At 47.0% G+C, this 27998-nt stretch overlaps 1 protein-coding gene across 1 annotated transcript; it reads left to right on the top strand.

The window, feature by feature from the left end:
- The first annotated feature begins 719 nt into the window (after positions 1-719).
- LOC148140786 (cytochrome P450 2K1-like) lies at positions 720-26788 on the top strand. Its single transcript, XM_087978922.1, has 9 exons — positions 720-1213; positions 4254-4416; positions 6535-6684; positions 14754-14914; positions 15944-16117; positions 17479-17620; positions 20707-20891; positions 23630-23771; positions 26459-26788. The coding sequence occupies exons 1-9, from the start codon at positions 1022-1024 to the stop codon at positions 26635-26637; spliced, it is 1488 nt and encodes a 495-aa protein (XP_087835048.1). The 5' UTR covers positions 720-1021; the 3' UTR covers positions 26638-26788.
- Positions 26789-27998: the final 1210 nt, after the last annotated feature.

The following is a 27998-nucleotide window of genomic DNA, read 5'->3' as shown; positions in this document are numbered from 1 at the left end:
ATAGGGCCATAGGGATGTACAGCACGGAAACAGACCCTTTGGTCCAACTCGTCCATGCTGATCAGATATCCGAAATTAATCTCGTCCCATTTGCCAGCACTTGGCCCATATCCCTCTAAACTGTTCTTATTCACAGACCCATCCAGATGCCTTTTAAATGCTTTAATTGTACCAGCCACTACCACCTCCCCTGGCAGCTCATTCCATATACACAGCACCATCTGTGTGTAAAAATTGCCCCTGAGGGAACTTTTGAATTTTTCCCCTCTCACCCTAAACCTATGCCCTCTAGTTCTGGACTGCCCCACTCCAGGGAAAATACTTTGTCTATTTATCTTATCCATGCCCCTCATAATTTTATAAACCTCTATAAGGTCACCTTGCAGCCTCTGACGCTCCAGGGAAAACAGCCCCAGCCTATTCAACCTCTCCCTATAGCTCAAATCCTCCGACCCCAGCAACGTCCTTGTAAATTATTTCTGAACCCTTTCAAGTTTCACAACATCTTTCTGATGGGAGGGAGACCAGAACTGCACACTACATTCCAAAAGTGGCCTGGCCAATGTCCTACTGTACAGCTGCAACATGACCTCCCAACTCCGATACTCAATGATCTGACCAATAAAGGAAAGCATACCAAATGCGTTAAAATAGATTCACATGCTCCTGTCAGTCAGCCGATTATGAACGCCGTGTGACTTGTTGGCATTGTTGGTGGCACTTTCCACCTCTTTGCAGTTATCCTGGGATCCCGACCGAAGCCAAGAAACCACCTCAGGCACGTCCACCTCATGAGACAAGACAAAACAAGCTGGAGAGGGGTGTGGGAATTGACACAGCTTCCATGTAGAACTACAAGAGAGGGCAGCACCACTTCTGTGCCAAGAGGCTGTCCTATACTGAAACTCAAAAACACTCAGTGAGACAAATCAGGAAAAGGGGGCTGTTGTTTGCCAGTGGGGGACTGGACTGAAGGACAGAACACACTCTAACATCACTGGTGTCTGAGCACTCTGACACAATGGCTCTCCTCAAGCTCTTCCCCACAGACTACACCTTGGCCCTATTGCTGCTGGCCTTCTTTCTCTTCCTGGCTGTGTCCGTTATTCGGTGGAGAGTTCCCAGGAATTTCCCTCCTGGACCGACCCTGCTTCCTCTGATCGGAAACCTGCACCAACTGGACCTCAAGAAGCTGGACTGGTCTCTCATGGGGGTAAGTGAGAATCCTTCACTGGGGGACTGTCCGAGGGATGGGGCGGTGTGAGCTCACAGAGACCGAGAGAGCCACAAACCGAAGCAGATCCCTAATCCCTGACCGAGGAATCTGTTAGTCCTGGGGGCTGTGTTCTGAAAATCTCTGATCTCTGATCTCTGATCGGACTTTTACTCTAAACAGAAAAAAACAAACCAATTGCAAAGTTATGGAAGCTCAGAGAGTCTGGCACAGTGGACAATCTGGGAAATGTTCAATTTAATTAACATGCAAAATTAATATGTGCCATTCCTGACGAAGCCTGAAACATCGACTCTCCTGCTCCTCAGATGCTGCCTGACCTGCTGGTCTCCAGCATCTGCAGCCCTCACTTTCTCCCAGATCCTTACAATCACATATTTAAAATATAGAGCGGATAGATATAAAATCATGGAAGAAGATCTGGGAGAATTGAAAATCTCTGGGCTTTTTTTTTATGCCATTATAACCAGAGATATTGACATTGTGAAAGATCAGGAAAACACTGGAATTCATGTCCTGATCAAAAAACCAAAGTGAGGTCAACACAAAGGGAAGGGACTGATTTGTGAGAGTGAGTGTTCCTTTGAGGTATATCCCAGAGCCAAGTGTCCATCAAATACGTGGTGTTGGGGGAACAGAAAAAAAATCTTAAAATTCAGTCCAATAATCGTGAACAAAATGAAAGCTGATTAAAGTCACCGCTTCCCAACGCAATTTGAAGTCCATGGGTCCGTACCACCACAGGGCGCCCAAGGTTGGGTATGGGGTGGAGTAGGTTTGCAAGGGAAGGATTGGGAAAGCAACAGCTCTAAGGAATTTGGGACTTGGGAGAAAAGGCAGGTGTTTCTGCGGCCCCAGCTGGGAATCCAGGGCAGTGTGATGTCTCTCCGGTTCCTGGTTCATGAACGTCACTGAATGCCTGCAGAACACTCAGAGGGTGAACAGCTAGTGGCTATGCACATCAATAGAAAGAGGGATGGGGCCCTGCAGTTCGAGTTGAAGGAGCTGGGAATGGAAATAGCCAGCAGAACGTCAAAGGCAGCAATCTCAGGATAACTTACAGTGCTACACACCGGTCAGGAAACCTTCAGTGGGATAAGCAGATAGACACATAGAGTCGTACAGTTATAGAGTCATAGAGATGTACAGCATGGAAACAGACCCATCTGTCCAACTCATTCATGCCAACCAGATATCCCAACCCAATCTAGTCCCACCTGCCACCACCCAGCCCAGATCCCTCTAAACTCTTCCTATTCATATACCCATCCAGATCCTTTTAAATTCTGTAATTGTACCAGCCTCCACCACTTCCTCTGGCAGCCCATTCCACACATGTACCATCCTCTGTTTGAAAAAGTTGTCCCTTAGGTCTCTTTCATATCTTTCCCCTCTCACCCTCAACCTATCCCTACTTATTCTGGACTCCCCAACTGCAGGGAAAAGACCTTGTCTATTTACCTGATCCATGCCCCTCATGATTTTATAAACTCTACAAGGTCACCCCTCAGCCTCTGACGCTACTGGGAAAACAGCCACAGCCTGTTCAACCTCTCCCTATAGCTCAAATCCTCCAACCCTGGCAAAGTCATTGTAAATCTTTCTGAATCCTTTCAAGTTTCAAAACATTCTTCAGATAGGAAGGAGACCATTATGGCAGGGGATATAACACAGGAGCGTGAGCTTTAGACTCCTCAGAGGTTAGTAACAATTCTGGAGCAGAATGAGATTTGTCCAAGCTGGATGTTTACGCATAAATAGAGGCTAGACAAGCATCCTGATGGGATAGTATGTTAATGCTGTTGAGAAGGGTTCAAATTAATTTTTCGGGGGAATGGGAATGAGGAGATAACACTAGAGAGGAAAAGCCAGGAATTGGAAGAGGCAGCTAGCAAGAGAATGAAAAAGGTTACTTACATTCTGAGTAAGAGGAACAGCAGTAAGGTCCAAAAAACAATCACTGGGCCTACCCGTGAATGCACAGAGTGTGGTCAATGATATTGGTGAGTCGCTGATGCAGATAGCCAGCCACATGGGACCATGACAACATGGAAGTAAGTTAGTGCTGAATCTACAAGGAGAAAGTATTGCTGTTCCTTCAGTGTCACTGGCTCAACAGTGGATGTGCAAAGTGACTTGAGAGTTTGGGTGCACAGATCTTTGAAATAACATAAGTAGGTTCAGAATATAATCAAGAAAGTTGGTTGAATGTTGGCCTTCATACCTGGAATACAAAAGGATGAATAAATTAAGCTGCAGTTAGACAGGACCCTGGTCAGAGCCCACGTGGAGCACTGTGAGCAGGTCTGGGCTCCACACCTCAGGAAGGATGGAATGGTCTTGGAGGGAGCACAACGAAGGTTTACAGGAATAATACATGTCCTTCAGGGGTTAGGTTATGAGGAGAGATGATCCAAATAAGGCCTGCTTTCTCTTAAATTTAGAAAGATAAGGGGTGATCTGATCAAAATCTTCGAGATTGTTAACATGAAAAGGGTGGATAAAGATAAACTATTTCCACTGTTTGGAGAGTCTCGAACGAAAGGACACAGTCTGGGCCAGACCGTTCGGGAGGGAGATATGAGAAAGGGTGGTAGAACACTCTTCCACAAATGGCAGTGGGTGTGGGATCAGTTATTAGTTTTAAACTTGAGGTAGATACAGTTTTATGAAGCAAAACCATGAGGGGATATGGGCCAAAGGCAGGAACATGGAGTTCGGCCAAAGATCATTCATGATGTCATTGAGTTGTGGAGGGAGCTTGAGGGGCTGAATGGCCTCCTTCTGTTTCTATGTTCAACATTCTGGAATCCCTTTCCCAACACCATTGAAGGTTTACCCACCTGCACTGCAGTGAGTCAGGAAGGCAGCTCACCAACACCTTCTAGAGGAAAAATACAGATGAGCATCAAATTCTTAAGAATTGGGGATTAATATTCTTTCCTTCATTTTTCGCCCCTGAATTGTGCTCCAGCTGATTAGAAATAAAACCTTAATGAAATAAATCTCTCTTTGTTAGCTTGCAGAGAAATATGGCAGTGTATTTTCAGTGGAGCTCGGACCGCTGAAGGCAGTGGGGTTGACTGGTTATGATGCAGTGAAAGACGCTCTTGTGAATCACGCTGATCAATTCAGTGGGAGGCCAAACTTACCGATATATGACGCAGTTTCATTCCGAAGTGGTAATTTCCCTCTTTCATCTCTATGTTACTCTTTGATCATTTCCATCTTCAATCAACTCACCTGATCATGGTGGTCAAAGTGACCCAAAATGTTATGATATTGAACTGTAGCATTTTAGCCACTATTTCCTTCAATTATCAATACCCAAGCTTTTCATTCCCAATAATCCTGGGTTAGGCCAATGTTTATCAGCGATTACAACTGAACTGGTCCTGCTCCCCTACCCTTTCCTCCACCGCTGAAAAGCTTTCCCTCGTCAGGCACTTATGCTATTCTCTTTTGAAAACTTCCATTGAATTTCCATTGATCAGGCACTTCTGATCATCACCATTCAATGTGTCTTTCCACAAACCCTCTTTGTTTCTTTTGCCAATGCTATGAGCTCTGTGCCATCTGATTCTCAGTCCTCCAGCCAATGGGAAACATGCAGTGTTCACCTACTCTGACTAGATCCCTTATGATCTTAGATATCTCCATCCAAAAGCTCACACAACCTTCTCTTCTCCAGGTGACCACCTTTGACAAGCGATCATCATTCATTCATCTGATGGCGACCCTTGCTCAAGCATTTCCCAACAATGTGGCGCTCAGAATTTAATACAATGCTCCACTTCAAGCCAAACAAGCATGTTGTTAAATTTCAATAAAACTTCCTTTATTTTTGCTGAAGAAATACACATTCTATCAATCTGTTACCTTGCATTTTGCTAGAAAATGCCAAAGTAATGTCAACCAAAATTTGTGCTGCGTGAGAGGAGGGCTACTATCAATTAAAGTCATTACATTTACACATCCACATAAATACATTGTGCAACTTCGACATCTCATTCAAAACCCCAATACGCTCGAGCTTCCTGCTGTCATATTAAATGGCAGGGATCAGATCCCGAACTGCTAACAGACCTCACATCCCTCCCTTGGTTACGCTGTTGGGTTGGCAGTCAGACCCTGTTACCTTCCTACTTTTTATTTGCTGCCAATTAACTTCTTGCCAATACCTTGCTGTCTCAAGGTACTGCATTTTTCATCACATTTCTCAAGATAGTGTTAATCATCAAATACCTGGTACAATCCCCTGCGTCAATAATTTGTCTAACTCCATAAATGTTGCTCAAGCATCAGAACTTTAATCTTCACGTGATATATTGTAGATGGTCAATATTAAATCAACAAATAATTTTACTGTGGGACAATCTTAAATATGAACTGACAAACACTGAAATTGGGAGGGTTATTATAGTATCATAGAGTCATAAAGCACTGAAACAGACCCTTCGGTCTAACCAATCCATGCTGAACATAATTCCAAACTAAACTAATCCCACCTGGCTTCGCTTCGTCCACATTCCTCCAAACATTTCTTATTCATGTACTTATCCAAATGCCTTTTTAATGTTATAATTATATCCACTTCTACCACTTCCACAGGAAGTTCATTCCACACACAAACCACACTCTGTATAAAACAATGGCTGCCATCTCTTGTTTAAACCTTTCTCCTCACACTGAAAGAATATGCCCCTCGCCTTGAAATCCTCCACCTGGGGGGAAAGGACACCTGTCATTCACCTTATCCATGTCCCTCATGATTTTATAAACTTCTACAAGGTCACCCCTCAACCTCCCACACTCCAGTGAAAAAAGTTGCAGCCTCTCCCCATACCTCATACTCTCTAATCCCGGGAACATCCTGGTGAATCTCTTCTTAACCCCATCCAGTTTAATAATATCCTCCCTGCAGAGGGAGACCAGAATTGGACAGACAACACCAAAAGAGGCCGCTTAGTTACAAAAACCAATCAGAGGGAAGATGAGATTTGGTTTTACAGCTCTCATTGTCACCTGGAATGCAGTACCTGGGATGGTTCTGGAAGCAGGGTCAACAGGAACATCCAAAGGGGAATTGAGAATGACAACATGAAGAGGAATCTTGTGAAGGGAGACCAACGGGCTAACGCCTCCAAAGAGCACTCATGGATACAATGGTATTCGTCTTGGTTTTTGTAGAATGGTGTAATTCTCAGGAAAGGAAAGGGTGTTAGAAACCTGGGGTTTGGCAGCACTCACAGCAGAACCCATGTACAATATTTGATCAGCTTTTCGTGTGTCACTTTCAGGCGTGATATTCAGCGACGGGAAGTTGTGGCGGGAGAACCGAAAGTTTGTGATCTCAGCTCTCCGAGGATTTGGCATGGGCAAGAAATCCATTGAAGACAGGATCAATGAAGAAGCCAGCTTTCTTGTCAATGTGTTTGAGAGTCACAAGGGTGAGTGCTTGGTGGGTCATAACATGCTGGAATTCATGGTTCCCTCGAAATTGACATCTACAGAAAAGATTTTCACTTGAATAAAAGATGCCAACACCAACTTTAGATCAAGATAATGTTCCAGGGCAGCATCCACATACCAATGCTGCTGCTGCTGTGAAGATTCAGGTCTATGCTTCCCCTCAGTTTAACTCAGTCCTGCCTGATCAGCAGAGATTCTGCCACTTGTGGGGCAGGTCTGCTTGAAGAGTTCGCCACACGAGTCCTTTGACCATCGCCTCCACGTGTTGGTGACAGGCTCTCACGTATACAGCAGAGATGTGGGTGGCGAGGTACCTAGACTTGCTGAGCTACGGCAGTGGTGAGGCTCCCAAGTCAGTCACTGTAGGGGTGGCCCAATGGGGCCCTCAGGTTCCAGGTCCCAATACAACTTGGAGATGAGTGGAAAGCACCATTGTGGGATTTCTTATTTTAAAATGTGGGCTGGTCCGTGCACACCGATTCCCACAGGACACAACAGGGTGTGACACTGGTGCAGTGGCAAGGGAGTTTGAGGGTAATTTGAGTCCAGACTCTGGTGTGTAAGCACGGACACAACATGGTCTGTGTCTGGTTGTCTGCTCCTGCACAAAGCTTACTGAATTACTTCCATTCCTTCAGTGTGGACGGTGGTTGCTAAAGGTTAGGTGCGATGGGGTATTAACAGCCTTTCTCATGCTCTTCCCAACTCTTGGGTCAATTTAGACATTTGGTTGTTCAAACCAATGGTTCATTTCACCCCGAAGATCTGTTTGTTCCTCCTTGACCTGGTGTGACATAATTGACAGGTAAAGTCACCGCCGTCCTTCTCTCTCACTGAGTAGACATGACTGGTGCTGAGTTTAACCTTAAACATGCCTCAGGTAAGGGGTGAGGTTGAAAAGGTGGGACCTTTATAGCAACCACTACCAGTGTGAGAATTGACACCATGCTATGTTTTCAAAATTTTACGCATGGAATTGGCACTGCTGACTGCCAGCAACATTTTTGCCCGTGTCGAGTTGCCTCCTGAGAAGGAGACAGTGAGCTGTCTACTTGAACAATTCCAGTTCACATGCTGTAGGTTGACCCATAATGTCCTGATGGAGGGAATTCCAGGATTTTGATTCAGTTATGCAAAATAGCCATACATTTCCAAGTGAGGATGGTGAGTGGCTTGGAGGGGAATTTGCAGGTGGTGATGTTCCCACGTATCTGCTGCCCTTGTCCTTCGAGATGGAAGTGGTCATGGGTTTGGAAGGTGCTTCAAAAGATCTTTTGTGAATTTTTGGAGTGCATCTTATAGCTTGGTTGAAGGGCGGTACGGTGGCTCTGTTGTTAGCACTGCAGCCTCACAACACCATTGACCTGGGTTTGATTCCAGCCTCTGTTGACTGTCTGTGTAGTTTTCACTCTCTCCCAGTGTCTGTGTGGGTTTCCACACCATGGTCCAGTTTCCTCCCACAGTCCAAAGTTGTGTAGGTTAGATGAATTGGCCAAGCTAAATTGCCCACAGTGTTCAGGGATGTGTAAGTTGGGTGGATTAGTCAAGGTAAATGTAGAGTTATAGTGTAGGGAAATCAGTCTGGGTGGGATAGTCTTCAGAGGGTCAGTGTGGACTTGTTGGGCCAGTGTTTCCACACTGTAGGGATTCCACGATACTAGCTACGACAGAGCATCGGTAGTGGAAGAATGGTTCGTTATGGATGTGATGCCAGTCAAATGGGCTGCTTTGTCCTGGATGGCGTCTGGCTTCTTGAGTTTTGTTGGAAATGCACACGTCCAGGCAAGTGGGGAATTTCCATCACACTCCTAATTTGTGCCTTGTAGATGGTGGACATGCTTTGGGGGATCAGGAATTGAGTTCCTCTCTGCAGTATTCCTAGCCACTGGCATGCTCTTGAAGCTACTCTGTTAATGTGACCAGTCCAGTTGAGTTTCTGGTCAATGGTAACCTCAATGAAAGTAAGGGATTCAGTAATGGTAAAAACTCCAGGAACTTCCTACGTACGTTCGAGACACCACCCACGCCCTCCACCTCCTCCAAAACTTCCGTTTCCCTGGCCCTCAATGCCTCATCTTCACCATGGATATCCAATCCCTCTACACCTCCATCCGCCATGACCAGGCCTCCAAGCCCTCCATTTTTTCCTCTCCCAACGTCCCCAACAGTACCCTTCCACCGACACTCTCATTCGTTTGGCCGAACTGGTCCTCACCCTTAACAGTTTCTCCTTCGAATCCTCCCACTTCCTCTAGACCAAAGGGGTAGCCATGGGCACACATATGGGCCCCAGCTATGCCTGTCTCTTTGTTGGCTACATAGAACAGTCGATCTTCCGTAATTACACCAGCACCACTCCCCACTACATTGATGACTGCATTGGCGCCACCTCATGCTCCCGCGAAGAGATTGAACAATTCATCAACTTCACCAACACATTCCACCCTGACCTTAAATTTACCTGGACCATCTCTTACACTTCCCTCCCCTTCCTGGACCTCTCCATCTCCATTAATGATGACCAACTTGACACTGACATTTTTTACAAACCCACTGACTCCCACAGCTACCTGGATTACATCTTTTCCCACCCTGCCTCTTGTAAAAATGCCATCCCGTATTCTCAAATCCTCCGCCTCCACCGTATCTGCTCCCAGGAGGACCAGTTCCACCACAGATGGCCTCCTTCTTTAGAGACCGCAATTTCCCTTCCCACGTGGTTGAAGATGCCCTCCAATGCATCTCGTCCACATCCCACACCTCCGCCCTCAGACCCCACCCCTCCAACTGTAACAAGGACGGAACACCTCTGGTGCTCACTTTCCACCCTACCAACCTTCGCATAAACCACATCATCTGATGATATTTCCTTCACCTCCAAAAAGACCCCACCACCAGGGATAGATTTCCCTCCCCACCCCCTTCACCTTCCGCAAAGACTGTTCCCTCCGTGACTACCTGGTCAGGTCCATGCCCCCAAATAACCCACCCTCCCATCCTGGCACCTTTCCCTGCCACCGTGGGAACTGCAAAACCTGCACCCACACCTCCTCGCTCACCTCCATTCAAGGCCCTAAAGGAGCTTTCCACATCCATCAAAGTTTTACCTGCACATCCACTAATATCATTTATTGCATCCGTTGCTCCCGATGCAGTCTCCTCTATATTGAGGAGACTGGGCGCCTCTTAGCAGACCGCTTTAGGGAACATCTCCAGGACACCCGCACCAATCAACCACACCGCCCTGTGGTCCAACATTTCAACTCCCCTTCCCACTCTGCCGAGGACATGGAGGTCCTGGGCCTCCTTCACCGCCGTTCCCTCACCACCAGACACCTGGAGGAAGAACACCTCATCTTCCGCCTCGGAACACTTCAACCCCAGGGCATCAATGTGGACTTCAACAGTTTCCTCATTTCACCTTCCCCCACCTCACCCTAGTTCCAAACTTCCAGCTCAGCACTGTCCCCATGACTTGTCCTACCTGCCTATCTTCTTTTCCACCTATTCACTCCACACTCTTCCCTGACCTATCACTTTCATCCCTTCCCCCACTCACCCATTGTACTCTATGCTACTTTCTCCCCACTCCCACCCTCCTCTAGCTTATCTCTCCACGCTTCAGGCTCTCTGTCTTTATTTCTGATGAAGGGCTTTTGCCCGAAACGTCGATTTTGCTGCTCCTCGGATGCTGCCTGAACTGCTGTGCTCTTCCAGCACCACTAATCCTAAAACAAGATTCAGTAATGGTAATGATCTTGATTGTTAAGGGATAAAAATTAGATTATCTCTTATTGGTGATGGTATTAGTCTGGCATCCATGTGGCATGAATGTTACTTGTCACTTGTCAGCTCAATCCTGGATATTGTCCGGATCTTTTTGCCTGCGAACATGGACTGCTTCAGTATCGGAGGTGTCACAAATAGGTGGTGTTCTCCTGCATCACAGTCCAGCCAACTGAGTGAAACCGACCCCCAACCCTCAATTCACCAATTTACCATAAATCATTACTTTCACTGACAATGAAACTGCCCTGCTCCTTAATTTTGCAGAATCTTTGTCTTGCTCCCACACTCCACTCCCTTCGGAGATGTAGGTTTGAATCCCACCGCTGCCAAGTCATTTTTTAAACTGGAGGATCCTGAGGTGGAGGACGGGAAAAAATAGTGGCTGTAACAGCTGCTCCATAATGGAGGTATTTCAGGTTGGAGATGATTTCCTGGAATTTTTGAAGAAGTAATTACTGTTTTATAAGCTGTTGCTTTGTTTACTTTGGGAAAAAATCAAAACAACAGTGTTTAGAAAAAAGAGAATGAAGTGAGACAAAACAGAGACCACATGGGAGGTTAGAAATGGAGACATAAACCTGCAAAGTTGTGTGACCCAGCAGTGACCCTGCACAGCTGTGTGACCCAGAAGTGACCCTGCACAGCTGTGTGACCCAGCAGTTACCCTGTACAGCTGTGTGACCCAGCAGTAACACTGCACAGCTGTGTGACCCAGCAGTGACCCTGTACAGCTGCGTGAGACAGCAGTGACCCTGTACAGTTGTGTGACCCAGCAGTGACCCTGGACAGCTGTGTGGCCCAGCAGTGACCTTGAACAGCTGTGTGACACAGCAGTGACCCTGGACAGCTGTGTGAACCAGCAGTGACCCTGTACAGCTGTGCGACCCAGCAGTGACCCTGCACAGCTGTGTGACCCAGCAGTGACCCTGCATAGTTGTGTAACCCAGCAGTGATCCCGCACAGCTGTGTGACGCAGCAGTGATCATGCACTGCTGTGACCCAGAAGTGACCCTGCACAGCTGTGTGACCCAGCAGTGACCCTGCACAGCTGTGTAACCCAACAGTGACCCTGTACAGCTGTGTAACCCAGCAGTGACCCTGTACAGCTGTGTGAGACATCAGTGACCCTGCACAGCTGTGTGACCCAGCAGTAATCCTGTACAGCTGTGTGACCCAGCAGTGACCCTGTACAGCTGTGTGAGGCAGCAGTGACCCTGCACAGCTGTGTGACTCAGCAGTGACCCTGCAGAGCTGTGTGGCCCAGCAGTGATCCTGCACAGCTGTGTGACCCAGCAATGACCCTGCACAGCTGTGTGGCCCAGCAGTGACCCTGCACAGCTGAGTGACCCAGCAGTGACCCTGCACAGCTGTGTGACCCAGCAATGACCCTGCACAGCTGTGTGACCCAGCAGTGACCCTGCACAGCTGTGTGACCCAGCAGTGACTCTGCACAGCTGTGTGGTCCAGCAGTGACCCTGCACAGCTGTGTGACCCGGCAGTGACCCTGTACAGCTGTGTAACCCAGCAGTGACTCTGCACAGCTGTGTGACCCAGCAGTGACCCTGCACAGTTGTGCGACCCAGCAATGCCCCTGCACAGCTGTGTGACCCAGCAGTGACCCTGCACAGCTGTGTGGCCCAGCAGTGACCTTGAACAGCTGTGTGACACATCAGTGATCCTGCATAGCTGTGTGACTCAGAAGTAACCCTGCACAGCTGTGTGACCCAGCGGTGACCTTGCACAGCTGTGTGACCCAGCAGTGACCCTGTACAGCTGTGTAACCCAGCAGTGACCCTGTACAGCAGTGATCATGCACAGCTGTGTGGGCCAGCAGTGGCCCTGCACAGCTTTGTGACCCAGCAGTGACTCTGCACAGCTGTGTGACCCAGCAGTGACCATGCACAGCTGTGTGACCCAGCAGTGACCATGCACAGCTGTGTGACCCAGCAGTGACTCTGCACAGCTGTGTAACCCAGCAATGACCCTGCACAGCTGGTGACCCAGCAGTGACCATGCAGAGCTGTGTGACCCAGCAGTGACCCTGCACAGCTGTGTGACCCAGCAGTGACCATGCACAGATGTGTGACCCAGCAGTGACCCTGCACAGCTGTGTGGCCCAGCAGTGACCCTGCACAGCTGTGTGACCCAGCAGTGACCCTGCACAGATATTTGACCCAGCAATGAACCTGCACAGCTGCCTGATTTTGCTGTTTAGTAATCAATGTATCTGGACATTGGAGTTCATTCTGACAAAAATGAACAAACAGTGAAATTCACAGTTGACCTTTGAGAAACCATGTGGGGATCTCACAACAGGGGAGCAGCGAAGTGACTAGTTTTAAAGTGTAATCTTATTGTGTTTTTTGGTAAATGTACAATTGTGAGAACAATTATTTTTTGATTATATATTTTTATTGAGATCGCTCTCTTTAATATACTTTAAAGATATAAAATATAGGTGCTAAGTTATCCTTTTAGAGCAGCAAGACTGAGCTATTTTCTGTGTCTGTAGATTATTATGGTGTGAAGATGGCCTTTATTCGGGTGATGTGCTCTTCCTGTTGGATGTGGGAGATTAGGGAGAGTTTCCAAGTTACTGATGATGTAACTGAGGATTCATGAGGGCAGAGTGGTGCATGTGATCTGTATGGACTTCAGTAAGGCATTCAACAAGGTTCCGCACGGTAGACTGGTTATCAAGGTTAGATGACATGGAATTCAGAAAGAGCTAGCCACTTGGATACAGAGCTGGCTCCAAGATAGAAGATGGAGGGTGGTGGTGGAGGGTTCCTTTTCACTGGAGGCCTGTGACCAATGGTCTGCCACAAGGATCAGTGCCTGGGTTCACTGGTTTTTGTCATTTATATAAATGATTTGGATGTGAACAAAGGAATTATAGTTACTACATTTGCAGATGACACCAAAATTGGAGGTGTAATGGACAGTGAAGGAGGTTATCTCAGAGTACAATGGGATCATGATCAGATGGGCTGATGGATCAGTGAGTGGCAGATGGAGTTTAATTTCGATAAATTGGAGGTGTTGCAGCTTGGAATAGCAAATCAGAGCAGACTTATACACTGAATGGAAAGGTCCTGGGGAGTATTGCTGAACATTGGAGTGCATTTTCATAGTTTCTTGACAGGATAGTGAAGAAGGTAGTTGGTCTGCTTGCCTTTATTGGTACATTGAGTATAAGAGTAGGGAGGTCATGTTGCGGCTGTACAGGACATTGGTTAGGTCACTTTTATAATACTATGTGTAGTTCTGGCCTCCCTCTCACAGGAAGGATGCTGTGAAACTTGAAATAGTGCAGAAAAGATGGAAAAGGAATTTGCCAGGTTTGGAGAGTTTGAACTATAGGGAGAGGCTGAATAGGCTGGGGCTGTTTTCCCTGGAGTGTGGAGGCTGAGGGATGACCTTACAGAGGACGATAAAATCATGAGGGGCACTGATAGGTTGAATATACCAGGTCTTTTCCCTGGGGTGGAGGAGTCCAGAGCTAAAGGGCACAGGTTTAGGGTGAGAGGGGAAATATTTAATAGGCACCTAAGGGGCAGCGTCTTCACACAGAGGGTGGTGCGTGTGTGGAAATGTGCTGCCAGAGGAAGTGGCAGAGCCTGGTACAATTACAACATTTAAAAGGTATCTGGATGGGTACATGAATAGGAAGGGTTTAGAGGGATATGGGCCAAGTGCTGGCAAATGGGATTAGATTAATTTCAGATATCTGTTCAGCATGGGAGAGCTGGAGGGAAGGGTCTGTTTCCACACTGTGCACTTCTATGTGCACTTTGTTGTAATTTTGACTTCCTGCTTCCTGATTAATCCCAATTCTTCCCATTTCTGACAAAACTCAGCAGGTCTAACCTTTTGAGTCCCCGTCTTTAGAACAGGAACATTGAATAGGGAACTGGACAGATTCCTGAAGAAGCAGGGAATAGAGGGATATGGAGTGTGTGGAGGCAGAAGGGTTTCAGTTCAGAAAGGTTTCATGCATCAGTACAGGCTCGATGGGCCAAAGGGCCTGTTCCAGTAATGTACTGTTGTTTGTTAAAACACTAACTCTGCTTTCTTTCCAGGAATACTGCCAGATGTGCTGAGTTTCTCCAGCAATTTCTGTTGTCGCTTCAGATTTGCAGCCTCCGCGGTTCTTTGTTTTACATGAGTAACTTGTGCTTTGTAAAAGAGGACAATGATTGAAGTATTATTACTGTTTAGAGGCCTTTTTGTAATGGAATTCTGTGTTTATTCACAGGTCAGCCTTTTGAAACTGCACAGATTATGTATTTGGCTGTGAGCAATATCGTCTGTTCCATCATATTTGGAGACCGTTTTGATTATAACAATGAAGTATTTATCTATCTAACCAACATGGTTAATGAGAACACGAGACTGTTGGGAACAGCTCCAATACATGTAATTGTCGTTCTGTGGTATTGTACTCAGGCTGAGTGTTGAGGTCATTTGCAATTTGGTGTGTGTGACGATTTCCGCACCTGACCTGTTACAGGTTGAAGACTCTTGTTAACATTGTGTCTCAGCCATAAATGCTGATATGTGAGACAGGCCTACGTGGGCTAAATTGGAAAACGTTTAAGTGAGAAAATAAACGTGGAAAACTATTTTAAAATAAAGCAAAGAACAATGGGGGTGCTGGCAATCAGAAAATGGTTGGGAAGTTGCTGGAAAGACCCAGGAGGTCTGGTAGCCTCTGAGGAGAGAAAGTTTCAAGTCCAATGGCCCTCCTTCAGCACTGACAAAATTAACCTGGCCTGGCACTGAACGTGTTGTCACCGTAATGAGTTTTCTCAACTCATTTAGAATGAAATGAGGCATTTTATAGAATCACAGAAAGATTCCCCGAAGTGGAATCATTCTCCCAGACTCTTGATATGGAGAGGGAGTGGGCGGGGTTGGGGTGTTGGGGGGGGGGGAGGTGGGGTAATGCTTTCAAGAGATGTGATTCCCTCAGCTTCCCACATGAAGGAAAATGATGCAAGTGACCTGGGGGAGCCGGGTTCAAATCCTGCTGTGGTGGATGGCGGAATTTCAATTCGCTTTAACAATACAAATCTGGATTTAAGAGTATAATGATGAATATAATTGGCAAGAAAAGCCCAGCTGGTCCACTAATTTGGAGGAAATCTGCTGTCCTTACTTGGTCTGACCTGTATCTGAGTTTTGGAATCCATGTGTAACAGATGATAGCTGATAGGTCACCCATTCTGGATGAGAGCTAAAGCATTCAAACTAAAGCTGTAAATTTGGAGGGTTTATGGGTTGGGGTGGGGGCACTGAGGAGAGGAGAGGAAGTGCGGTGTTGCCATGACAATCTCCTATCTCCCATGAAGCATCACTGAATGTAAGTAGTTGCTGCACTGACCGTGGACGAGCGATCACTGGATCCTCCAAAGGCCTGATCCTTATGTTCTTGTTCCAATCCAGCTGTTCAACTCTTTCCCATCTTTGGGATTTCTGATTCCGAGCCGCAGGAAGATTATTCAAAATCAAGTGAACATGCATGAAATCTTTGAAGGTTTCTTCAAAGCTGCTAAAGAGACGTTGAGCGAGAACAGCATCCAGACACTCAGCGAGGCCTTAATTCTGAGGCATCAGCAGGTACAGTGACACACCTCTTCAGCACTAAGGGGAATCTCCCCAGATTTCAGACTCCACACCAGGACTTTGTGGGTTTTGATGGAGGAAGATTCTGTGTCAAACATCTGTTAAAATGTCGCTCAGTGCTGCCCCTCGTTTCTGGATACAACTACGAATGTGTAGCTTCAAGCGCTCACTGTATCTGATTATTTATCTCATCGTAGTGCTCATGACATCACATGGATGCTCAATGTGTCCAGAATATAGCATTGATGGTGTGTGAGATTCAATCTTGCAAAAGTCAACACGGAAAGTCTCATGAGTAATATAACTGAGGAGAGGTCTTTCCTAATTTTACACATTATTTTCCCCGAACACTGCCCTTGAACTCACACCTGGATCTGTTGTTCAGTGCTTTGGAGCCACACTATTCTCATTTTGACGAGGAAATCAATCTCTTTAATTAATTTAAACCCCACATTCATTAAGTCCTGCCCCTTCATCTCTGCTGAGCTGCCAGAGTGGATTGAAACCTAATGGTGAACTCAGACAGGAGAGGCAACTTTCATTCAGAGAATTGGAGGGTGGTTCAGCAGAGGGGAAGGTCGCTCGGCCCATCATATCGATAGCTGCTCCCTGGTAGAGCTATCCCACTCCCCTATTCTTTCTCCACTGCCTTGTCACTTATTTCCCTTCAAGTATATCCCCGACTCTCGTGTGAATGTAGCTTTGTGTCTGTGTCAGGAATTCCAGTCACTCAGCATCGCATTACAGTAGAGTGCTCCTTGTTGCCCCCTCCTACTGGACTTGTCCCTTGACCCACCCTGCTCCTGCAATCATCTCTCCTTACTTATCCAGTCAAACCCATTCATGATTTTCAATGGTTCTATCGAATCTCCCCTTGATCTTCTCCCCTTCAGTAAATCTGCCCTGCACCCACGCCCCAGCATTGACATTTTCCTGAAAGTGTGACACCAGAACTGGATGCAATATTCCAGCTGAGGCCTTACCAGATTTTTATATATATTTGTAAATAAAACAGAATGGTGTGGGTTAACTTCCTAATGTACGTACTCAGTCCAACAAAAGCTGTAAAGTTGCTTTAAAGGACTTCCCGACCTGTCCCTCCACCTTCAAATTGGTGAAGTCTATTGCCTCCCCAAAGCCTGACCATGAGTGAGTGTATTTCTCCTCCCTCCACTTCCCATTTCCCTGCATTGTATTCCATCTGCCAAGTCTGTCATTGTCATCGTGACGTTCATGACCAGAGGCTGGAAGGATCACTATCCTCGGGCACACATACCCCTGTCCAGACATTTATGGAGCTGAATATTTTCCTGAAGGAGGCGACACACTCTCCTTTGTTTCATTTTGTCTTGAAGGAGCTGGGAGGTGAAGATTTAGAGAGTAAGAAAAAGGATATCGTGGTTACAATCACTGACCTGTTTGCTGCTGGCACAGAAACCACCTCCACTACCCTCTGCTGGGGACTTCTTCTGATGGTAAACTACCCAGAAATCCAGAGTAAGGAATCCTTCACTCTGTGTTTGTTAGATTAGATTACAGTGTGGAAACAGGCCCTTCGGCCCAACAAGTCCACACCGACCCGCCGAAGCAAAACCCACCCATACCTCTACATTTACCCCTTACCTAACACTACAGGCAATTTAGTATGGCCAATTCACCTGACCTGCACATCTTTGGATGGTGGGAGGAAACCGGAGCACCCGGAGGAAACCCACGCAGACACGGGGAGAACGTGCAAACTCCACATAGTCAGTCGCCTGAGGCGGGAATTGAACCCGGGTCTCTGGCGCTGTGAGGCAGCAGTGCTAACCACTGTGCCATCGTGCCACCCGTGTTAGTTTGGTGGTTGTGCCTAAATTGGCATCTGAATCTAATATAATATTGTTACTTATATAATTGTATCTTGTTGCTTGTAATGTATATAGATGGTTGGGAGGGGAATGCAGACATGGTCTGATTGATGCGTTTGTGGATGACACACAGTTCAGGGGTGCTGTGGATGGTGAGGAGGATTGTCAGAGGATACAGCAGGATAGAGATTGGTTGGAGAGTTGGGTGGAGAAATGGCAGATGGAGTTTAATCCAGACAAATGGAAGGTGATGCATTTCGGGAGATCTAATGCAGGAGGGAAGTACTGCACACAGTAAATGGCAGAAACCTTCGTAGCACCAACATACCGAGGCATTTGGTGTGCAGGGCCACAGTTCCCTGAAAGTGACAACACAAGTCGATAAGGAGGTCAAGAAGACATCTGGGCATGCTTGCCTTCACTGGTCAGGGATAGAGGATGAATAATTATCAAGTCATGTGGCAGTGGTGTGGTACTTTAGTGAGGCCACATTTGGAATATTGTGTACAGTTCTGGTCGCCACACTACCAGAAGGATGTGGAGGCTTTGGAGAGGGTTCAGAAATGGTTGATAAGGATGTTGCCTGGCGTAGAGGGCATTAGCCATGAGGAGACAGTGGAAAAACTCAGTTGTTTTCACTATAATTTCAAAGGATGAGGGGTGACCTGATAGATGTTTACAAATTATGAGAGGCATGGATAGATGGAGTCCTTAATGACAGTTCCTGGGTGACATCAATTTAAGGTAAAAGGGGGTAAGTTTAACAAAAATATGAGAGCCAAATTTTTTTTACCCAGAGGTTGGTAAGTGCCTGGAGGAGGTGGTGTAGGTGAAGACAATAGTAACGTTTAAGAGACATCTTGACAATTGAGGAACAGGCAGGGAATAGAGGGATACTGACCACGTAGAGGCAAAAGGGTTTTAGTTAGAAAGGCATCACGTGTCAGCACAGTCTTGTTGGGCCGAAGGGCGTGTTCCTGGGCTCTACTCTCCTTTGTTTTGTTTTAGTCAGTCCTTTATGTTCCCTGAGGGAGGTTAGTTCCTGTCATGAGTGTCTTGGCACGTGGCATTTCATATCTACATCTGGCGCTCAAACCCACCCTTCCCTCAGGGTAAAATACTGACCCCTGTAAGAATCTGATTGAGAATAAGACAAGACATTGTCAGCCAGGAACCAAGTGACCACCAAGAGCAATACTGAAACAGCTCTGGGTTCAGCACTATATTGGCCATCTCAATCAGAAACCCCTCCAATGGTTGGGATTAGAACGAGCTGATCATTAGTGAGCCAGCAAGTGGAGTCTTCCTGAGCTTGAGCCCAAGGTGACACCTCTGGGCACAGAGGAGACAACTTTCATTGCAGGTTCCGGGATGATACCCAGGGTGACGTTCATAAAGACACAAAATCAATATTGACACATCTCATCAATCCACATTTTAAATTCTGTATTTGACTTCTGCCCTGGAATTGGAGCACAAAAACTTTATTAAACACTAGAGAAAATGCTAGACCTGGGAGTGCAGGTTTGAAAGAGAGCAGAGCTATAACCTGTTGACAGTGTGGCACAGTCATAGTCCTGCATCTACACACTAATCTCACTAGGTGGAGCCTTGCAGTCCAGCACTGAGCTCCATACCTGGATCGATGTTCAGAGAATTATCCAATTTATCACAATTTTCCTGAGTTTAAGCCCAGGTGAACACCCCAGTAGCTGCACAGTGAACACTCCAATCTTGTGGATCGTTGTGGTCAAGGGGAACCAACAGCATGGAATGTGGAGACAGAGCATTGATAAGCCTCGAACAAGTTGTATCCAAGACCTCTCTCGCTCTCTGACAGAGAGACAAAGCCTCCCTCAGGGACATCGGGAATCCAACAGAATTGGCAGATCCTCTGTCAGTCTGATTCACTTGGGTAAATAATTACCTCACTGTCTGATTCCCAATTGGACTGAAGACAAGAAGGCTTTATGTAGGTTGAGATGGAAATGTGTTGCTGGAAAAGCGCAGCAGGTCAGGCAGCATCTAGGGAACAGGAGAATCGACGTTTCGGGCATTAGCCCTTCTTCAGGAATGAAACGTCGATTCTCCTGTTCCCTAGATGCTGCCTGACCTGCTGCGCTTTTCCAGCAACACATTTCCATCTCTGATCTCCAGCATCTGCAGACCTCACTTTCTCCTCCTTTATGTCGGTTGAGGTGAACAGTTATCCCAATAAACAGGTCACTGCAGAGGGGATGGGCCACTTGGATTGATTTGTTATACTTTCGATCTAGGTTGAGCGGGGAATACTCTGGGGGTGGCCCTAAAATGTCCCTCCTGGGATCATCCTGCCCCTGCCGAGTTTCCTGCCCAGCACTTTGTTTGTGGAAATTATGACACTCGACAAATCAGCACTTTCAATCGGAACCTTCTCAAGGGTAATAAATATGAATAGTGGCATGGAATTATTTTAAATAGATTGTCAAGTTGTCCTCAGTAGTGAACAATAAAAATTTACCTTGGAGGTTAGCACACAGTGGGTGGTATCACATCAGCTGTGTGTTTGGGGCAGTTTGATGTTTATGCCTGTCAGAGTTGATGAAGTAAAGTATTGAGAGGGGAATGTACTGGCAATGGAACTGATCGAGCCCATTCCGTGTCACTCAACAACACAAAGTTCTCCACTTCAGTTCAGTCTGCTGTAAACTGTTACCCTCCATCCAAAGATCTTTACCTTTTTGTCTGTTTCAGGGAAAGTTCAAGATGAAATTGATCGGGTGATAGGAGCTGGTCGATTCCCGAGGACAGAAGACCAGAGACACATGCCCTACACTGAGGCTGTGATTCACGAAATCCAGAGGTTTGCCAACATTGTCCCGAACCTTGCTCATTCGACAACCGAGGACACACATTTCAGAGGGTATTTCCTTCCAAAGGTATCAGAGATACAAGGCTTACTTTTCACAATTTGTGCCACTTGGAGCATTGTTCGAGACAAAAGAAACTGCAGATGCTGGAAACCAAAATAAACAAACAGGAGGCTGGAAGGACACAGCAAGTCAGGCAGCACCAGGAGGTGGGGAAGTGGGCGTTTCGGGTGTAACCCTTCTTCAGCACTGGGGGTGGGGGTGAGGGGGTGGGGTGGGGGAGGGGGTCAGAGTGGTGAGGTAGGAATAGGTGAACACAGGGAGAGGGCACGATCTGGTTGGTCGATGGGAGGAATGTATCCAGTTGGTAGCCGGAAGGAAGGGTCGATCCTAGGAATGGAAGGGAGGGGGAGGGGCTGGGAAGGGAGTCAGGGGATGGAGAGGGATTGAAATTGGAGACCTCAACGATGAGTCCTCCTGGCCGTAGGCTGCCCAGGCAGAAGATGAGGTGTTGTTCCTCCAACTTGTGGTCTGGCAATGGTAAAGGTTGAGGATGATCATATTGGAGAGGGAGTGGGAAGGGTTATTAAAATGGACAGTGACTGGGAGGTCAGGTCGGCCCCTGTGGGCCCGGCTGAGAGGTTCAGTGAACAGTTCCTTAAGTTTACATTTTGCCTCCCCAGTGTAGAGAAGACCACATTGGGAGGACCTGATACAGTAAACTAGGTTGGAAGTGAGGCAGGTGAACCCCTGTCTGACCTGGAAGGACTGTTTGGGGCCCTGGAGGGAGGTGAGGAAAGTGGTGTACCAGCAGGTTTTGCACCTTTTCCGGCTGCAGGGGAGGTACCATGGGTTGGATGTGGGGTGATGGGGAGATGTTGGTGGGAGAGTGGCACAAACCAAGGACTGTTGAAGGGAGCGTTTTTTTCCTGAGGGCAGAGATGGGTGGGGAGGGGGAGATGTTCTTGGGGTTGGGTCTAGTTAGAGTTGGCCAACCTGACCTCCCAACCACTGCCTATTTCAATTCCCCTTCCCATACCCTCTCCGACATGTCCATTATCCTCCGCCTCAACATTGAACTCTCCAATTTCAAACAACCTCCCTTCCCAGACCATCCCCCTCTCTTCCACTGCTCCCTGCCACCCGGCCCACTTCCTACCCAAAATCCTCCCCGACATCCCCCCCCACCTTTATCTGCAGCTCCCCTCACCCCCCACCCGAGTCCTGAAGAAGGGTTCTACTTGGAACATTGTCACCATGGTAATAATATTATGGTACTTTCTGAATAAATACAGGAACTGAGTTAGAAGGGAAACAAATTAAAAGGGGAAATTTCAATGTTGAGAATTGCTAATAAAAAAGTCACATTGAAGGTTCCCATCACACAACCTCAACAGTGAAAAATGAGGCCATTTCTCCCATCTTATCTGTACTAGCTCTCTTTAGCATTTTGACAGAACCAAACGTCTGCCTTTCCCCCATAAGCCATTGGTCCTATTGAAATAATCATCAAGTGCTCTCCTGAATGCCTCATGTGACCCTGTCTTGACCATACTTCATTCCAAACCCAGTCACTAACTGTGGGAAGAGGTTTGATTTTAAATCTCACCTCACATTTGTGTTTTTTAAAATGCGTCAAATCGCACCTCACACATGCTTTTTTTCAAAATGTGGTTAAAATGTGCCATCTGACTCTCAATCCTGTTACAAACACTTTGCACTCATCAATGAAAAGGGTAATATTATTGTTTTTTTTCTTTTCTTTCCTTTTTCTGTCGGGGAAGGGGATAGAGTGGCCAGTGACAAGTACTGCCCTTCACATCAAAGGGCAGTGCTGTGTGATCAAAACAGTGAAGGGGAGGGTAGGGACGACACTCTCGTTTATTTTTTTTTATTTTTTTGTCTTTTGTTAACCCCCACACTACCGCCTAACCGCGGTGGTGCTTATTTTTTCCCCAGCACCCATGGTGTGTGTGTGCAGGTGTGAGACACATTGAAAGACACAAAGCGCATGGATCTTTATTCAATTTCCACCACCAGGAAGATAGGAAAACACCCGAGTGGCCAGTGACAAGTACTGCCCTTCACATCAAAGGGCAGTGCTGTGTGATCAAACAGTGAAGGGGAAGGTAGGGACTAAATCAAAATAGAGTTGGAAGGAGAAATAATGCCCTCCACTCCCTGTGGCGCCCACCTCTCCCTGAACAACTCCAGGGTGTTGGTGGACACCGCGTGCTCCTTCTCCAAGGACACCCGGGCCCTAACGTAACTACGGAAGAGGGGCAGGTAACATTATTGTTAATGAATGAGAGGAGAGTGCTGATTGGTTGGCCAGTAGACTCTGATTAGCAGAGGTCAAAGCAAATGCACCAGTTAATGATGACTGGTGCTTAACTGCCAAGCTCTGTTTAAGTTTTAAACTGGGCAGGTTGACTATGATTGCCCTGAAGAGTGAACTGGATAAAGGCAGTCACCTGTTTTATTGAATTGAACAGGCACAATCTATGTACGTGTTCCTTCTGTCAGCAAACAGCAGGGCCCTGTGCACTAATCTACCCAGCCTCCACTGCAGGTAATTATGTCCCACTGCAGGCCAAACAGCAATTTGGATTTTAGGAACTGAGTTTCTTTAATCGTGGGGAAGAGCCGCTACATTTGACAATAAGGTGGAGTCGGTTATAACCTGAGGTATCTAGTGAAACTAACAGGATCAGGGAGAAAACTGGGTTTTCCACATCCTGCATGACTCACTCTCCATTAAACACAGGCACAGTAACACATTCAGAACGACTTTCCGTGTTTTTCAGGGAACGTCCGTTATTCTTTTATTGACCTCGGTGCTGTACGATAAAACCCAATGGGAAAAGCCCCACCAGTTTAACCCGGCTCACTTCCTGGATGCTGATGGGAATTTTGTGAAGAGAGACGCCTTCATGCCTTTCTCTGCAGGTAACCGGTTGTAAAAGGGGCCATGTGTTCCGTGACTAAAATATTCCCATTTCTGAAGTGAGGCAACTGACTGTGGAGAGCCAGCTCTGATTTGAACTGGGAGCAAGCTCCAAAATTTCACAATGAGTTGAGCTCCCCCATTTGGCTCTTACTTCATCCACGGTATGTGGGTGTCACTGGCTGGGCCCAGGATTTATTGCCCCTGCCCAAGTTGCCCCTTGAGAAGGTGGTGGTGAGCTGGTGTCTTGACCCACTGCAGTCCATGCGCTGGACCAATGCTGTTAGGGAGGGAACTCCACGATTCTGAGCCAGCGACACTGAAGGAATGGGGAGATGGAAAAGGCAGGGCAGTGGATGTGAAGAATGTGGGATGAGCCATAATCCTATTGAATGGCAGAACAGTCTCGAGGGGCCGAATGGTCTGCTCCAGTTCTTATTTCTCGTGGTCTTAAGGTCAGGATGGTGAGTGGCTCGGAGGGACTGTAGTGTTTCAAGAAGCCAGCTCACCACCACCTTCCCAACGGGACAAATCGGGAATGGGCAATAAGTGCTGGGCCCAGCCAGTGACACCCACATACCGTGGATGAAGTAAGAGCCAAATGGGGGAGCTCAACCCATTGTGAAATTTTGGAGCTTGCTCCCAGTTCAAATCAGAGCTGGCTCTCCACAGTCAGTTGCCTCACTTCAGAAATGGGAATATTTTATGTTCCATGAGTGAATAAGGAAAAGGGAAGTTAAATACGAAGGCTATGACCAGTAATGTCAACTAATTCAGCTCAGGAGGTGGCACAGGTCCTGCGATCCCATAGGGGTTTGGTGGGACCACACTCAGTCACAGTTTTGGTCTCTCCACCCAAGGAAGGGTAAAGTTACCTTAGAGAGAGTCACTGAGCTGGTTCCTGGAACAGGGTCTTGGTGCTCTATTCCTTAAAGACATTGAAATAAGTATAATTCTTCAGGTCCTGGAGAGGGGATGTGTCATAGAGTCAAAGAGATGTACAGCATGGAAACAGACCCTTCGGTCCAACCCGTCCATGCCGACCAGGTATCCCAATCCAATCTCGTCCCACCTGCCAGCACCCGGCCCATATCCCTCCAATCCCTTCCTATTCATATACCCATCCAAATGCTTCTTAAATGTTGCAATTGTACCTGCTTCCACCACATCATCTGGCAGCTCATTCTATACACTCACCACCCTCTGGGTGAAAAGGTTGCCCCTTAGGTCCCTTTTATATCTTTCCCCTCTCACCCTAAACCTATGCCCTCTAGTTCTGAACTCCCTGACCCCATGGAAAAGACTTTGCCTATTTACCCTATCCATGCCCCTCATAAATTTGTAAACCTCTATAAGGTCCCCGCTCAGCCTCCAACGCTCCAGGGAAAACAGCCCCAGCCTGTTCAGCCTCTCCCTATAGCTCAAATCCTCCAACCCTGGCAACATCCTTGTAAATCTTTTCTGAGCCCTTTCAAGTTCCACAACATCTTTCTGATAGGAAGGAGACCAGAATTGCACGCAATATTCCAAGTCCTGTACAGCACCAACATGACCTCCCGACTCCTGTACTCAATACTCTGACCAAGAAAGGAAAGCATAACAAACGCCTTCTTCACTATCCTATGTACCTGCGACTCCACTTTCAAGGAGTTATGAACCTGCACTCCAAGGTCTCTTTGTTCAGCAACATTCCCTACGACCTTATTATTAAGTGTATTAGTCCTGCTAAGATTTGCTTTCCCAAAATGCAGCACCTCGCATTTATCTGAATTAAACTCCATCATTTCTGTTCAATGGACAGCCTCACAGTGAAGGAGTGTCCATTTCGGATGGGGAGAGGACAATGTTCTCTCACTCAAAGTGGGGTGTGTCTTTGGAATTCCCTGCCCTGAGGGTCTGTGGATGTTCAGTCATTGAGTAGATTCAGGACCAGGCTATTGGATCCGAACTAAATGGATAGGAATGGAGAAGGTTTGGGAAGGTGGGGTGGAGGGAGCAGATCAGCCAGGTTCTTATTGAATGAGCAAAGAGCATGAAGGGCCGAATGTACTCCCAGCTGTTCGAGTTCTGTCTGTACGGGGATAGAGAGACACACTGTGGGAATGAGATTGCTTGCAGTTGGTGACCATTGGGATGGTTTCAGCGATGGGGGTTTGGAAGATGGTGGTCTCTGAACAGACTGTGTGTGTGTGTGTGTGTGTGTGTGTGTCTGTGTGTGTGAGTGGGTGGGAGTGTGTGGGGGGGTCAGTGTGGATCTGAGTGTGTGTTGGTGTGTGTCTGTGTCTATGCGTGTTTGTGTGTGTCTGTGTGTGTATGTGTGTGTGTCTGTGTATGTGTGTGTGTATATGTGTGTGTCTGTGTTGTGTGTATATGTGTGTGTACATGTATGTGTTGTGTGTCTGTGTGTCTGTGTGTGCGAGTGTGTGTGTATGTGTCTGTATGTGTGTGTGTTTATGTGTGTGTATATGTGTGTGTATATGTGTGTGTGTCTGCCTGTTTGTGTGTGCGAGTGTGTGTGTGCGAGTGTGTGTGTATGTGTGTGTGTGTATGTGTGTGTGTGTGTGTGTATATGTGTGTGTGTGTCTGTGTGTGTGTATATGTGTGTGTGTGTGTGTGTGTGTGTGTGTCTGTGTGTGTGTGTGTGTGTGTGTGTTGGGTGAGGTACTGACCTTCCCCTGTTCTTTTTCAGGTCGGAGGGTGTGCGCTGGTGAGGCACTGGCTAAAGTGGAGCTTTTCCTGTTCTTCACCACCCTGCTGCAGAAGTTCCACTTCCAGGCCCCACCAGGCGTGACAGACCTGGACACCAGCCCGAGAATCGGCTTAGTGTCCAACCCGAAACCCCACCGGGTTTGTGCTGTGTCTCGCTGATGGGGCCCAGCGACAGGCCCAGTCGGTCTTTCACTGCTGGGTTTATAAAGGTGGGAGCTGCAGCACAAAGTGTGAGGCAGCACCAGAACCGGATTACCCTGTCTCTATGTGACGTGGCACACAATCATTTACTCTTCGTACAAATCTATATCGTCCCACCTTCACTTCTGTAACGATAACGTTTCCAGGGAATCGGCTGAGAATGTTCTCCCATTACAAAAGGAGGCAGGCATTTCATTGAGGGTTTGAATGCTCTTTGCAAATTAACTCAGACCCCATTCCAAACCTGTCTGACTGATTCATTTTGAGGTGAATCCTTGCTTTTTGGAGCATTACATTCATTGAGGTATTTGAACTGATGCATTGCAATGACTGAATGATTAAACCATGTTCCCGAATCTTGCAATAATTCGCATTTCTCTCTGAATTGTTTGTTTGGGAGGTTTCACACAGCCTAGTCAGACTGGTCGGTCTAGTTCCATACAAACCTAATTGTGTAAAAACTGTCAGATTAAAATGAATAACTGAATGGTTTAACCATGTTCGCTATTAGAGTCGTACAGTCATAGAGATGTACAGCACAGAAACAGGCCCTTCAGTCCAGCTTGTCTATGCTGACCAGATATCCCAACCTAATCTAATACCTTTTGCCCACACTTGGTCCATATCCCTCCAAACCCTTCCTATTCATACACCCATCCAGATGCCTTTTAAATGTTGTAATTGTTCCAACCTCCACCACTTCCTCTGGCAGCTCATTCCATACACTCCACAGCCTCTATGTGAAAACGTTGTCCCTCAAGTCCCTTTTAAATCTTACCCCTCTGACAGTAAACCTAAACCCCTCGCGTTTTAGACTCCCTACCTTGAGGAAATGACATTGGCTGTTCACCCTCTCCATATCCTTCATGGTTTTTGTAAACCCCTAGAAGGTCACCCCTCAGCCTCCGACACTCCAGTAAAACCAGCCCCAGCCTGTTCAGCCTCTCCCTGTAGCTCAAATCCTCCAATCCTGGCAGCATCCTTGTAAATCTTTTCTGAACCCTTTCAAGTTTCACAACATCCTTCCTATAGCAGGGAGACCAGAACTGAACACAGTATTCCAAAAGGGTCCTAACCAAGGTCCTGTACAACCACTGCATGACCTCCAACTCCTATACTGAAGTGAATTGTTAATCTGCGACAGTCCATTTTGCTCTCTGTAATAATTGAGGAGTCACAGCTGGAAAGGAAAATTGTTTCTTATTGGACACCAAAATAGAGCCACTACTTGTTTTGTATATGAGCCAGTCCCAGCCTGGGGCAGACGCACCCCTGAGTCTGCAGCACGATGGTCCTGTGGTTAGCAATGCTGCCTCACA

The sequence above is a fragment of the Chiloscyllium plagiosum genome, unplaced genomic scaffold, assembly GCF_037043375.1.
Source record: "Chiloscyllium plagiosum isolate Xiang-an unplaced genomic scaffold, Cpla_swu_hap1 HiC_scaffold_35, whole genome shotgun sequence".
In the NCBI taxonomy this organism is placed as follows: Eukaryota; Metazoa; Chordata; class Chondrichthyes; order Orectolobiformes; family Hemiscylliidae; genus Chiloscyllium; species Chiloscyllium plagiosum.
The sequence above is the reverse complement of the archived record's forward strand: the minus strand, read 5'-3'. Positions and strand labels throughout refer to the sequence as shown.